The 16676-nt window shown below is 26.0% G+C and overlaps 1 protein-coding gene across 2 annotated transcripts in view; it reads right to left on the bottom strand.

The window, feature by feature from the left end:
- Window positions 1-5363: 5363 nt before the first annotated feature.
- LOC107167473 (rhodopsin-like) overlaps window positions 5364-16676 on the bottom strand; it is a 45955-nt gene continuing 34642 nt past the window's right edge. For both annotated transcript variants that reach the window (XM_015516522.2, XM_015516523.2), the window contains exons 2-7: window positions 13900-14099; window positions 12953-13112; window positions 9289-9484; window positions 8575-8701; window positions 7110-7343; window positions 5364-5775 (exon numbers count right to left, since the gene is read on the bottom strand). In XM_015516522.2, coding sequence (XP_015372008.2) covers window positions 5470-5775; window positions 7110-7343; window positions 8575-8701; window positions 9289-9484; window positions 12953-13112; window positions 13900-14037 — 1161 coding nt within the window. In that variant the 5' untranslated portion in view covers window positions 14038-14099 and the 3' untranslated portion in view covers window positions 5364-5469. The remainder of the gene's footprint in view (window positions 5776-7109; window positions 7344-8574; window positions 8702-9288; window positions 9485-12952; window positions 13113-13899; window positions 14100-16676) is intronic.

The raw sequence follows: 16676 nt of genomic DNA, 5'->3' as shown, positions 1-16676 counted from the left end.
TTACTTGTAAAGATAGTCATTTTTATCTAATCATAATTTGTATATTTTGTTTAAATATGTCCCAATATTTCCCTCTAATCCATGCAGTAAAAATGTTGACTGCCTATTACCTATTACTCAAATTATTTATAAATGGTCTGGATGTTACTGATAAACAATATTTGGAATGTTTCTTAAACCTAAAATCAAATTAATTCACTTGTTCACAGGGTCAAAATATAAACTTCTAGCCTTTGAAGATAACACAGTATGTAAAAGATATGTTTTAAATGCTAACTTATTTATTATTCATTTGATTAATTAATTAAATCACTAAGTTTTATTTTCCTTTTAAGAGAATATGATATAGTTTACCAATAACATTGTTCACAATATATTAAGAAATACTAGATAGGTAATTAGTAACGTATACAATAAATATCAAATAACGGTACCTATTAAATATGGAAATAATAATTTATTTTTAATTAAAATAGGTATACACAGTAGTTAATTTGTTAAATCAAATTTTTTTTTAATTTCTTAAATTTCATATTCTTAAGTTTCTACCATGTTTCCTCCAAAATAATTATAATAATAACAATAAGGCATTAAAAACAATAAAAACGCATTGTTCATTAACAATAGGCAGGTATACATAATATTTAATATTGATTTCTTATCATTTATTACAATGTATGTATAGGTACTCATTATACAGAAACATAATGCAACTAAGTCAGGTAGATTGGTACATCGTATATAATATCATCTTACCTATCTAATTTTAATTGATAAATAATTAATAACTTTGTTCATTTCATTGGACGATGATTATTTTAAATGCTCTAAAACTTAGTTAAAAAGAAGGATTAAAATTGTTAAATCATCAATATTGATGTAGAAAATATTTAAATTTTTTATTTATATGTGATTAATTATTACTGATAATATAAATTTGTTTAAATGAAACTCATAGGAACCTACCTGTTTAACGCACAATTAAAATACCTTTTTATGACTTAAAGGAGTTATCTATTTGTTGAAGTAGGTAGCTAAAATATTATAAGTGACAAGCAAGATTTGTTAATTAAAATAATTTGATAGATGGGTGTGAGTACAGGGTATGTATCTAATAAAAGCAGATACCCACCCCTTGAACATGCCAAATATTCAAAGGATTTAGTTTTATTGGAATTTTTAATAAATTGTTTATTACTTACAGGCTTAGGTCTACAACCCCACCTATGTGTTGTAGTATATATAGCCCATGGGGTGTAAAATGGAGTGATCTATCGGTATTATTATTATATTATACAACTTACTAAAAGTAGGTAGGTAACAAGGTAACTATACTTAGCTATAACCTATTCATAATTTAATGTGAATAATAACCTTACTCAACAATATATACCTATAACTAAAAATGTAACCAAAAAAAAAAAAGTCCTCAGTAGATAAGTCTTATATAGGACTCGGTTATTACTGTTACTAGGTAATAAAGTCCGATATATACATAACAATTTTTAAAATAATTTGTTTAAAAAAAAAATCAATACCTAATTATAATATTTCTATGTCATTATTCACATATAAAATCGAAATTATTATTCAGACAAAAACGAAATACCTAGTACCTACCTACACAATATATATTATAATAATTTAGTTCATCAAATAAATCATTTACAATTTCAGCTCTAATTAATATTAATACTAATTGCCAATTGGAACGTTTGATTGGCATCACATCGTATATTTCCTTTTACCTAATTATATTTACCGGACTTTTTCACCACTGGTTATTTATGCCTTGGATTTTTTAACCATGGACCCTTTTACTCAGACTTATTTTCCTAGGACTTTTTTACCTCAAATTTACTTGGGTAAAGAGCGAGAATATTGTTCTCGTTTCTGTATTTCAAAAATTCTATTTTGTAAACATTAACTTAAGTTAAGGTTAACTGTCATTTATGTTTAAATTACATAATATAAATAATTACCGATTTACTTTTTTTGCGGTGTAACTTTTAAATCATATCATTCATCACTTTCATTGACAATGAAAACCTACTAGATACCTTTGATAAACAATATTTTCGATTTGAGTATTTACAAACTTAATTATTTTATTTCAATACCTAGGTACCCCTGCATAGGCTATGTAGTATGTGCTAACATATTATTTCGCGCATTCAAAAAATATACCTACAATATTTCCAATAATTATTCTGGCGAGTTTTAATTCATCAATCGATGTATTTTAGGAAGTTATAGGTTTTTAATAAATAGTCGATCGTCCGAAAAAAAGAACAATTTTTTAGTTTTAATTCCATAAGTATATAATAATAATAACAAATAAATCATAAAAATACATCATACATATTTATACTTAAGAATGATATTAGTAAGACTCCCGTTGTAGTAAATTTTAAAATAATTATGGTAGGTAGGTACCTAATTTAATATATTCCTACCTATGACATTAATAGGTAATTTTCATTAAAAATATATAGGTATCTTGATATATTCGTTTTGTGTTTTTAAATATATAGATATTTGTTATCATAAATAAATGATGATAATAATAATAATAATAATATTATATTATATTAGATATGGCTATAAATATTTCTATTTGTATGGTTAAATACTGATACCTACATAATACATATTACCTGGATAATCATTTCTATGAACAAAATATGATGTCTAAATTTTAATTAAATGCCAAAGATGACAGAAACAAATTATGAACTCCTTATTAAGAACTTTTGAAATTATTTTAATATGCAGGTAAGTAGGGGCAGTAAGTCAAATCTTGAATGATACATACAACTTTTTACATTTGGGTAGATAGGCGATAAGTATCTAAATAGGTAACTATTTTTTAAATTATGTAACATTCTATTTTAATAATTTAAATGGTTATAAAAATGTATTTTGCCTTGATTCTAATTCGAACTGATATTATATCTATGCAAAACGTTTAGTAAATTATGTAAATTCTTGATGTAAATCTAGGTACGACAATAGTTTTTAGTTTAGGTATCATAATAATCAGCTGCACCAAAATGTAATTTTTTTCAAAAGGCAGATACCCAACTTTTTTAGATTACCTATTTAGTATTTAGGTACTCCGATATTTCGCATAAAGATACAAATATTAATAATAATAATATATTTTTTAAATTAACTTAAAAGGTTATCGTGTGAAAATTCCATCTGTACAAAACATAAATCTAAAACTTTAAAATCATTTTTAGTTTTATACAAACATCATTTTATTATATGTAACATGGGCACCTATTTAATTGAAAGTATTGCATATTCTAACAGAGATTATTGGTTGACCGACAAAGTAATGAATTAAGAAATTATAAATGTTTTTGTTTATTTATGTTATTTTATAAATGGTTTTAAAAAAATATAAGATACTTAATCCAGTGCTGTATCGTAGCTTGTAAGACAGTATAAGTTATCTACTAACCTGTATTTAAGATTAAGTCATGACATCATTGGGATATAATTAAATTGGTAGAATATCTACTTAAATAATAATTTCGTAACATTTATTTATTTTTATTTATTCTAACAGCTAATGTTAAAAGTTCACATTACACGATGACCGGATGACACGTATCAGATTAAATATTCAGAACTAAAATGCAGGTACATAATTGTTGTTATTTTATTGTCTATATAGTAGTTTGGGATGTGGGTATATTATATCAGTAGTATTAAAGATATCGTTGATAGTAATAATAATAATTTCTAAAAATATACTACCCAGGGAAGAGTGTTACAAGATGACGAATCGGTTTTATTTCTTTTAACAAATTATTGTATCAATTGATATTACTAGTGTAACCGATTAATACACATAATATATGATACCTAGTACTAATAACTTATTTCTGGATACCGAGATGATAATGAAAAGCATTTTATATTTTATTAATGTTTCTTATTTAAACCCATTTTGATGTTTTTAATATATTTACTGTAAAAATGTCTGAAGTACCATAATTATTATTACTCAATCGATTATATACTAAATAAATATTGTTATAGGTAAGCTATATTTTTGACGTAGGTATTTATGATAAATATGATAAATTGTACAGGCAGAAAATTAATTAAAATGTTTAAAAAATATTTATGAGGCAAGATGACATTATGTATTTTAATTTAATTTAAACTGAATAAATGTTTTTGAATCATTGTTATTTAATTAGATAATAATTTTTATCATGATGTAAATTTCAAATTTTATCATGCGTAGATACAATTTGTACACAATTTTTATAATAAAATAAAATAAATTAATTAATTCTTCAAATATTATTTGACTAAAAATACATTTACTTTGAGTTGTTTATTACAGTAATATGCATACTATTATCATAGATTAATTAGGTATAATTAATATTTATACTACATTTCACTGATTTGTCTATTGAATAATATACACCAGTCAACTTATCTCAGGTAAAGGAATAATAGATACTTTAATAAATCAAATATTTTTTCGGGCTATTATTTAATAGTTTAAGTATTAATCAATATTTAGGTTTGTCAATTTACCATAATCTCCCCTATTCAATAATTTGAAAAATTTTTATATTATACCTATATGCTATATCCGCAGACCCACAGTTGGAAAATATTTTTTTTCAGAACAGCATTGTAATAATAATAAATTAATCTTCAGCTATAACATTTTTGCGATTAAGTCGTTGAAGCGTTTCAATGAAATCACTGTATTATTTTCTACACATAAATATAAATGTTTGGACAGCGGTGAGTTTAAATGTTTTCAAATATAACAAATATAAATGGTAGTTTAATGAAATAAAAATTTTAAGTTTATTTTTTTCTAAAAAGTTTTATCATTTTCATCATCGAAATATTAAGAAACTCGTTATGGACAAAATCTTCGCAGTCTAATGCATGTAACGGCCTGTTATCTGTATATTATAGTCGTCTATTTGAACCCGTAACCATATATTATAAAATAATAATTATAATATAACATTGTCATAACAATATAATGTATTGTGTTAGAAAATGAAAAAATACATTGTAATATGGTACAATGTTAGATAGGTAGCTACTGATCAGTGCGTTCTTTTTAGGAATTCATTATTTTCATTATAACCAATTATTCCTTTTTTAAGGTGCCTGTAACTCTCGGGAGCTTATAATTATGACATATAGGTACGTCACATTATGATACCTAATATTATTACCATAGGTATTTCAATTGATGTTGAAATTTCACTACAGCCCACCCTCAGCCCTATATTTTTCACTAATACCTAAATTTTAGTATAATGATATCGATATTGGAACTAACTGCAGGCATCAAAAATGTCCAAAAAGAAAAAAAAATATAATATATTATTACCAATTCGAAGCCAACTTACAATGTGACTATTTTTTTTTCAACGGTTATAGTGGTATTTTGATATTATACTATTTTTATGTTCACAAAGAAACGTCCCCGATATCCGTTTCGAGCCGTATGCCTAAAGTTTGCGGGTTGCACGACTTCATTTCGAGATTGCACTCGTACCGGTTGGCGTACGTCGCGGACCGTCGGTGTTCGTCGTGCGCCAAGCAGCACATTATCAGACCCGGCGAATGGTCGGCGCCACCGTTGCTCATGTGATGAGTTGGCAGCTCTTGGTGACCGGTCATCAATTTGGTCATGTTCGTGGTGATGTCCGCGTCTAGCGAGACTTCCGACAACGTGCTCGAGATGTTCAGGAACCGTTTCCACGCAGACCGGAACTGTGAACGAAAATTGAACCAATTACCGTAAGTACTAGGTAGATAAAATACAATTTTAAAACACTACAACAATAATTAATCCGAAAGACAAAATCCAATATATTTGAAATAAACCACAAGACAAACAGAAAAAAGATTCCGGTAAAAACGTCATCGTAAAAAAAAATATACTCATTATTCGTTAATCATAAAAATAATAAATAATTGTACATATTAATTATTATTTTTATTGAAACTAATTATTCAAGTAATTAGTAGTTAATTACTTTTACATGAATTTTTCTCATTAAAGCCCAATAGTTCTTAAAAAAATAAGTTACGATTAAATTACGATAAGGGGGACATGGTAAGAGCCTGCACGTGGCGTCCCTTGCATCAAGATATTGAGTCTACACCTGGACATATATATCGCGAACTAATCTTACCAATACCGGTGCTAGAATGCCTAGGCGTTCAAATTCAAAACGACCCTTTTCAGGGCCACCCCCACCACCGGACACGATAAGAAGAAGAATCACGATAAGAAACTCGGTAGTTAACTAAAAAAATGTATGTGAACAATTTACTAGGGGTGATTTAATATTGGTTTATTTTCAACTAATATAGCCAATATAGGACGTAATATAAGGATGAAATGTGATAGGATTTGCAATGTGTAATATTTGTTGTTTTTAAAATAAAACTATAACGGTAGGTGTAACATATGAATAGTAGAAAATAAATAAAAAATAAATAATAATTTATGTGATTAATCGTATTTAATCGTATTTAATATATTCAATATTGTGCTACAATAAAGTATACTTATATTTCTGTATAATTAGGCACCTAGGTATATAGGATAAATATACCAAAAAATAATAATACACAGTAATAATATTACCTATAGTACCAATACGGTCTATTTATTTCCAATAACATGTAACATGCAATTTGTGTTACACATATTGTTGATTAGTGAATAACGATTCATGAGTTGCGACAATATTGAGAAATTATCGTAGTTATAAATTATAATTGTGTTTCATGTTTATCTATGTGCGAAATTGGGAAACGTCACTACTCACTAACATGATTATTCTCTTTACAGTATTTCCTTAGCTCTTCGGTCCTTTAGACTCTAAAGTTTAGAGTATTAACTATTATTATCATCATTATCATTATCATTATAATCATCATCATCATCATCATCAGTCGGGTATGCTTTATCTCGGATATTTTTTACCGTGGGTATTTTGTTCCATCTTCCGGTTGCCGTTTAAATTAAAAACAAAATAATATTATGTACCTACCTATACAACAATAATAATATCGGTTTGGTTGTCGTAGCTTACTTGCGTATTGAGTCCAATGTATATAATTGGATTCCAGCATATGCTCGACTTGGCACACAAAGCCGGTATTATGCTGACGACCGGACTGATATGAACGCCGCCAAATGCAATCATGAGAGCTAGTACTGAATACGGCATCCACGCAGTTAAAAACGCCAATATCATCACGGCCACCATAATGGCTACCCTGCATTCTGCTTTAGTCGCTTGTCCGATGACTTTTTCAGCAGATCTCTGTTGAACGCAAAACATTGCAATACGTTATTGTTATTGTCGCGCTGACAGCACGCAGGGAGTTTTTTTTAAAAAAAATTTTCACTTTATTTTTTTCATCTCTACTATATTATATTTTACTATTTTAGTGTATATTATTATATATTTCAATTATTCAGTTATTGTCTTATTGAGTAGACATAATTTTAAATAAATTACAGTACATTTTTTAGATATTTTTAATTATTAGGCATAATTATAATAACAATCAATAAACGTTCATAATATAATTCAGTACTCTTGTATAATTTGTGTTCGGATTACTTTGCAATTCATCGTCTTATTTGTCAAGAGCTATAAAATTCAAAATTATTTGACGATCGCATTTACCGCACGAAGTAAACTTCCCACCATGTTCAGTTAACTTTGAACGCCATGTCAGTCGTAACTAAAACTATACTTATTGTTAAATAATATATATATATATATATATATATACCAGCGTGTATTAGGTACGTGTTATGGCCTTATCCAGTAGGGACTGACAGGCTTAAGTCCCTCACGAAATGTCCGATGATCATTTTTGTATCAGTAAATTAATCCTTAATGATGACATTTATTTTTAAACATCAAATATTGGAGTTCTTCCCAAGAAACAAAAATCTGGCACTACAGTAGGTATAGGTACTGTTAAACTGGACCTGTACATAAAATATGTAGAACTAGACCTAATATTATCTATAATACTTGTAGTACTGAAATCGTAAATAACTTGTATCATGAAGATTTATTTTTATACATTAATATTAATGGTGGATATGGTTATATTTTTTTCTTATTATGTGTATAACGTTTAATTCCACCATGCGATAACCGTCTCTTTTGACATGAATATTTCTTTTAACATCGGCCATTCCATTTGTGGACTAAACGAATCATATTCTTAGTATTTCATCATAATCAAGTACGTTACTGAATGTCTTAGTAAATTTAATAGTAAATATAAAATTATTTTGATCACACGGCGTTATGGGTAGGTTATTTAGCTACATTGCTGTTATAGGCCTGTAAGTTACCCAGTATTTTATAAAGTTTTGTATAATATCATGGCGTAGTACATTTTAGTTAGAGTATATTTACTTCATTGATAAAATTTAATAATTCGAAAAAAAAACTGTATATTTATAATTTTTAATTTTTAAATATTATGTATTTTAATATACAATTTTTATGAAAAATCTTAATATTTTACCTTTCTTACTGTAACGACGAGGCTCACATACGAATAGATAATCACTGTAACTGGTAGAAAAAGTCCAAAAACAAATATGTATATAACATAATTGCTATGCTCACCACTCTCCCAGTCTATTGAACAACTAGAAAATATTGTTTAACTTTACTAAATTGACAACTGACAAGTGACAATACATCATGTAACTAAAACTGATTTAAGAATAAGACCTTTGATTTTATTACATGGAATATGCATATATAGTTGATAATATCGTTTTGATACTTCTTTACAATAATTGTGGTATATTATTTTATTCGAAATACAAAGAAAAAAAAATATTTAAAGTTGTATTTTTAGAAAATTTTTGAAAGGATATACTTGAAATATTGTTCTAAAAAAATTTTCCTCGATGAATGAATAATATGATTTTGTGACCAATTCCCAGTCATTGAGTTTATACACAGTACTTCTTAATATAAAAATTAGGATTCCTTTAAATTTATATTTTTACTAATTTGTGAAATCTGAAAAAATGAAACGCATGTATTTTGTTTATTTTGTTATTTTTTCTATTATCTGTTAAATAAACTATTACAAGCATAAGAATAGTCGCATAGATTAATGCCATTACGATTAGATTTTAATGGGCTCCAGGGGTACTTAATCATAGTAGATTTTCTGTAAATATTCTTTTATCACGAGTTACGTCATTGTCAGATTCAGTATTACCTGATATTTGCAGATTCGTTGACGTAACGATTCCACCCGAACAACGGAGGTCCTGTTACAGCAAACGCATATATCCATATTCCAACTATTGCGTATATTGCAGTTTCTTTTGTCAACCTGGTGCTGCTGAACGGATATCGTATCATTAAATATCGATCGTATGCCAGCACTGTTAATGTTGTTATTGACGCTATTCCTGAAAAAATAAGATTAAAAATAAGTTAACTCGGAAATTTGTGTATAGGTATGGATTTATTTATATTTAATTTATTGATTTTATTATTTGATGTAATTATGAATGATGTTTCATTTACCTACTATAATTTATGACATCATTAATATCGATAAATTAATGTTTTAGTAGGTAATGATTTTGGTAATTTTCAACTTTTTCATAGTACCTACATGTAATAAATTAACTATTAAGACGTACAGGTACTATTTGCAATAATTGTTGACGAGAGTAATTATATTTAATGTGGTCACAATATGATTAAAATATTATTTGGTTAATACCTTAATAATTTATTCCACCTACTTGAAATACTATATTATAAAGGTGAATAATATAAAATATACACGATAAATGGCTCTATTTTTTTTTTTTTAATACTTACGTCTTACGTACTTAAAAAGTAACAAATAAACTAGTAAAGATCAAACGAACATTATAAGTTTGAGGAAAATTATTTATTCTAGACTCCACTCTTTAAAATATTCATTTAATTATTTTATTTAGATTTTTGTTTGTAAATAAAATTTTGTTATTTCATGTTAACGTAAATTAAATTTGACTTTATAAGTTGCACCAACAACACTAAAAACATTAACAACATTTAGCTTAAGAAATTCAGAATTTAAGTGATGTATATTACATTATATATTAGTCTAATTCGTAATAAATAAATAATTTGTTTTTATTCAACAGAAAGTTTTATACATTTAAATAAAAAACTATTATTTATACTTGATAAGTATTTAGTTCTAGTTGAAAATGTCTTTAAAATATATGTATATAATATTTATCTCTGTACTATCATAAACAACGCATGCAATAAAAGTTTATATTTAAAAATGTCGATAAATATAATTAATGATACATTTTTGCACAAGAACCTAAACATTTTAAGTTCAAATTTGGACAAAATTACATATAATCGAGAATTTAAGTTATTTTTTTATAATTTTAACATTATTATTCATGGGTAATAGCTAGAGATTTTTAGAATAAATTGTAAATAATTTTTACACACAATGAAATTCTCAAATATAATATTTTGGAAAATAATTAATTCAACCTACTCTAATACTAAAGCCTTCTAATTATAAAAATGAATTATTTCAATCACAATAATATTATAAAAGTTATACTTGTCATATTATATGATTATTAGATTCACTCAAAATCGTTTTTCGTATGCAATGATGATTAAATTCATACAACCATTACAATGACTCTCTAGATACCTAATGTCAAACAAAGCATTACCCACTTAACCGCTTTTTAATTAATTTAAAAACTCATGACGTTATGTCTAATATAGTATTAGTTATCAATAATAATAGTCTATAAGTATAATTGTTATTCAAATAAGTTTTATATTTACGTAAATATATTTAATAATTGTTTTATAATTATAGAGTACATTAAAGTATTTTCAGATCCTTGGTATAACGATGAATATATTGATTTTACAATGATGTATATTTTGTTTTGTATGTATTCAAGGGAAGTAGTAGAAAATTGTTTCAATCTTAAAACTTTAGGGTAGGTTCTAATAGAAAATTGTATCTAGTTGCTACTTTTAAGAGGTAAAAATTAAAAACTCGCAGTATTTTTCAAAATATTTGTTAAAAACAAAAGATTGAGATTTTAAAACAAATTAACCACGCAGTATAATTTATTATAAGGGTGAATATTTACTATTGTAACATATCATTTTTAATTTACACCCACAATATTTTTATTTTATTTTATTATTGACGGGCGTTAAACCATTTGATATAATAGTACAGTAATATTAGTATTTACAACTAATAATAATATTATACAAAAATATACTGAATATTATTGGTTCTATATTAAATTATATTCTGAAGCTAAAGAAAAATACTTTTCTACATAAATAATTTAGTATATATACCTACTAATAGTCAATTATTTATAAACACTAAAGTTTGGAGAAGAGAAGTATTGGCGTAATTAGAAATTTACTTCGTTATTGCGGCGCACGATATGTTACTATACGTTAACGTATCTAAGTATTAGAGTAGATACTAGACAACAACATTTTGGTTGAAGCAAATACGTGTAAATTTCCTACGCAATCACATATGCCAAATTTGTTAGAAGTTTATACTGTAATGTGCACTGATGTATCGTTATTGGTTTATGACAGAATCGAGTTCATATCGTAGGTACTTATGAAAAATAAACACATTTTATAGTATTAGTTTATCAGAGATTATTGCAAATGATCGATTGAAGCCTCAAGTTTTTATAATATAATAAATAATACTGTAGACTGTAATATAAACAACTAAACAATTATTAAGGTGTTATAGTCGGAGCATATTAGTATACTACTGCAAGATTTTTATTTTTTTTTTATTACTTTAAAGTCTCAACAACTAATGTTATTAGCTTACATATTTAAATATTACATCTACATTAGGTACAATTTACAATACATTTTACAATATTCCAATATAATTATTTTTGATATGTGCAATGTCGAAAAGGAAAAAAAATCAAAGAAAAAATATAAAATTATATAAAGTTATACAGTTTGGTTATTTTTAGAAAGGTTAAAATATTGTTAGAATTTTAATAATCTGGTCCAAGTGTTTCATAAAGGTGTTCTGGAATGTTTAAGGAGGTTCTGGTATCAGCAAAATTGCTGCTGTAAGATTTTACTGTAAAGAATGCGTGGGGTATTGGGCACCATCGTCAAGTGTTTTGTATCACTCAACTTGGTGTTAGGTAAAATGCTTATAACTCGATCGTTAGTTCAATATGTGCAGACTTAATTATTATAAATATATTTATTTAACTTTAGCAGCATTATTATCAGAGACGAAAAATTATACCATCAATAACAAGAAACTATAATTCCTTTATACCTACTATAAATTCTGTGCGTTCGATTAAAAATTAAAAAGACAGGAATTGAGATGAGTAACATCAAGCCCAACACTCAACAGATATACATATTAATAATCTGAATTATTAGAACAAAGATTTATTAACACCTGGATAGATAAGTTTATAAATCAATACTATAGTATTTCCCAGCTATAATATTATACACAATATTATGCTCTTTTGTGTGTGTTCTTTTTCATGAAAGTGTATGTATATGTTGGCAGTTCATGTTTTGTTTGAAACTCTTTACCCAACATTCAGTACTCCATCCCATACCGTTAACGATAAGGTACTTCTTCAGCGGCAGTGAGTTATTACGTATTGTAAGAAACAATATTTAATTTGTATTCTCCACAATGGCGTTTAATATTTAATGATTAATTTCATATTGAGTACTTTTTTGTTTTGTGTGTATGTAATAATATGTATTATAATAATTTATACATGCAATTTGTATGAACCATGTATCAATATTGGTGTGATAATTATTGAAAACAATGAATTGATAATAATAATTACCAAATAATGCCATAAAGAATCCATAGATAACACATATGGTTTGACCAAAAATCCAGCCTTTGGTGATGGCAGCAGCCAAGGTAACTGGGTTTCCCAGTACAGACACGGCTAAGTCGGACGTTGCTAAGTTGAATATTATCACGTTTTGTGGGGTCCATAGCTAAATGAAAAATATTATTTAACAATTAATCGAGTGTTGATAACAATACATATTTAATAGATAATAAAATATTCTTATGCATTATACCTATATGTTATACTAAACTTTTGTGATTGTATTTTATACGTTCGACTGTCGTAGAACATCACCAAAACATTTAATATTAAACTACAATTTAATGATAAGTAGTAGATAATTGAAACTTAATTATATTTATATACTCGTAGAGTTATGAATGCAGAAAGTCTAAGGGACGCTGCCTCATAAACTAAAGTTTTAAGTATGTTATTTAATATTTGTGTATAAAATATATCATTTTATATTTCAATATTATAATGGATCGTTTTATTCGAGTGTTTTATGACTAGGGTTAGAGAAAAAAGTGGTAAAATTAAATATTTATTCTATTATTGGAACTTGAATTGAAAATTATTTAATTTTTAACTGCACACTGAACAAATAATTGAAATTATTAAATGACTACCATCGGTTAGGTTAGATTTTATTATTATATTAGGTAAATATTCGATTCAGGTCCTCGTGATTTTAAAGATTAATTAAGCCTACACAAAAATTATAACGAGATATGAGTGGTAGATGGTAGACAACTTTAAAATACAAGTATAGAAAAATCTATCAAATATGCAAACATATGCACATTCAAATTTTAGATCTAATATTATGGCACCGAGAAATGAATTTATTTTGTAAATATGTTATATTTATCAATAATTATTAAAATTATGCAAATACTAAAGCATATTTTTCAACTAATTGAATTATTTACCCGTGGATCCCTAATCATGATGAAAATGACACAAGTGTTGAAGAGGAATCCAACTATTCCGATAATACTCAGTACGATGGCAGCACCTAGGTAGATGGAATCTGAAATGTGCTGTGGCTGAGCGTATTCTCCGTTCATAAGGACACATCATAAGACCACATTGAATGCTTGACATCAACGTATTTGATTTTCAACAGCACCTAAAAACAATAAGCATAAACTATTTTAATAGGTACCTAACAGTAATTGGCTATATTATGGACAATTTGTTTTTGATTTATTTATTAGATTCTATTATCAAAATATGAGATCCACTGGTGAGGGAAAGGTAACTGACAGTAAAAGTTTTCAACTTTGAAATCACTATAATTAGTATAACTATGTTTGAGTTAAGATCGGGGCTAGATTTAGCTAAGAATGGTAAAAATGTAAATAAAAATGTAAATGTAATACATGGGTAGCTATCGGTACTGTCTATAATTCTATATATTTGTTAACGAAAACTACAGGGTAAACAAAAAAATTAAACTTGTGTGAAACGAAAACCGTAAGTAGTAAAGCTTATTTAGCAATATGGGTATCAGTTAAGTAGTCTATACTCTATAAACTAGGTATTGTTTGTATTGTATGTTAAGAGTTATGACATATAATATCATATAAATGTACCTATATAATATATGTTTGTACATTGCACCTATAGTATGTTAATATTATTATTGCACATAATGTTATAGAAAATATTAATATTATGAATGCTATTAATTATTATACGAAGAAGTTAATTACAAATATTTATTTTTAAAGTACCTACCTAATTATTATATAATATTTACAATGTTTAATTACATTTCATACTATAAGTTATGTCTTTTAAAATTCAATTAAAAATAAATAAATATACTACATAAAAGAAGACAATTATACAATAATAAGGATATTACTTATGAACATTTGAAGTATTGATTAGTGATGCTAGTGATTGGTAATTTTTACTTCTTCCAAACAGTTCAAGAAACGATCAACGATGAATAATTATAATGAGCCGTCAAAATCTTCTGAATAAGTTTATGAGTTATTGACAAGAGGTATCTCATTCAAATTAATTGGATGTTGGAAGAAAAAAATTTGGTACTTTATGAACAATACATTTAGTATAAATGAATTATTAACATGTAAAAAAAATTACTGATATCATTATGAATAGACAATTTAGATGTATTATTTTTATAGGTTGGATAGTGATACTGAAAAATCACATCAAATATTTTATTGCTTTATAATTAATGACAAAAAAGTAAAATAACAGATATGTAAGAATTACACTATAGGTATCATGTGAAACTCAAATTGACATTCCTAAACGAGGGTTTATCAATAAATATATTCTACAAAATAAATTAAAACTAAACCAAAATTAAAACGGAATCATAAGTTGTTAATAATGTATTATTTTTTATGACTAAAATTCAATGTAAAACTATCAATTCATCTACACTTCAAAACAATTTTCTTTGTAGTAAAAATGAATGGTTGAGTTAAAGGTAAAAAGAGTAAAAATATACTTTTGAGTTTTAATAGAAGACTCATTATTTAAAAATGTAGGATTGTAATTTATAATTAAAAATACGTTTTCACCTAAAGATAATATTTTTCATTGCCAACTGCTATGGAGATTGGTGCAGTTATAGTGAAAAGATTATAGATATTAACTGGTTAAACGACGGTGAAACATATTTGAATTAAAAAAAGAATTTTGGAATTAAAAATTTCTAATATCCTTTTGGTACCTTGATCATATAATTTTTATAAAATTCTTATTTTAAATTTTTGATTTGTACTAGAGCTCAACCACAGCGGTTATTACTTATTTCACTTGTTAGGTATATATGCAATAAACATTTATGATTATTAAGGTCCATAAAAAAACTATTTTTAATTTAAAATCACACATTCACCAAATATAAAATAAAAATGTCTGGCATAACATATAAATTAATACAGTCAGATTTTGTTTGTATAATATATTTTTCAAGAAATATTCAACCTATTTGGAAATTTGTATTGTATTTATTTGCTGAGTGTGAATTTTGTGAACATCTACAATGTATGGAAATATAGAACATTATAATATAAATAATGAAAATAGGTAAATGACACGAATATTCTTAGTTTATAGACATTTTGTTTGTAGAAACAAATAAATAAAAAAAATCTAGCATATATAGATACTATTTTGTAAAAATGTACGATGAAAACAATGAAATAATGAATTATTATTGGTATTACCATTGATTAAATATATATATATATATATATATATGTTTATCACTGGTTGTAACCCGTGTATAGTACTATAGTATTCCTATATACCTATCTATCTGTTATGAAACTACCTATATGGCTATATTATAAAGTGATAAAATAAACGTCCGTTGTATTTTACAGCATATAAATACATTTACGAAAAGCATGGAGATAAATTGAATCCATCAATAAAGCTTTTCGTAAATTTGGTTTCGAACGCAATTTATTGCGTTTCTCACATAGGTAGGTGACAACGGTAAAAACTTTATTATAAAGACAATAAAAAATATTTCTCGCTTCACACGGAATTCATTTTTTCTTTAAGCACAATATATGGTAGATATTTTTTCAAGTAGCCAAAAATTTATAGTTTTCAATATATATTTTGATAATCACCACATATCTATAAGTGCCAATAAGTGTTGAAAATCGCAAATAATTATAGAATATTTTGTTTACGTCACTAAATATTC

The sequence above is a fragment of the Diuraphis noxia genome, unplaced genomic scaffold (assembly GCF_037042655.1).
Source record: "Diuraphis noxia isolate RWA-SAM2 unplaced genomic scaffold, SU_Dnox_SAM2 contig0003, whole genome shotgun sequence".
Taxonomy (NCBI): Eukaryota; Metazoa; Arthropoda; class Insecta; order Hemiptera; family Aphididae; genus Diuraphis; species Diuraphis noxia.
Note: the sequence above shows the minus strand (reverse complement) of the source record. Positions and strands in the feature narration are given on the sequence as shown.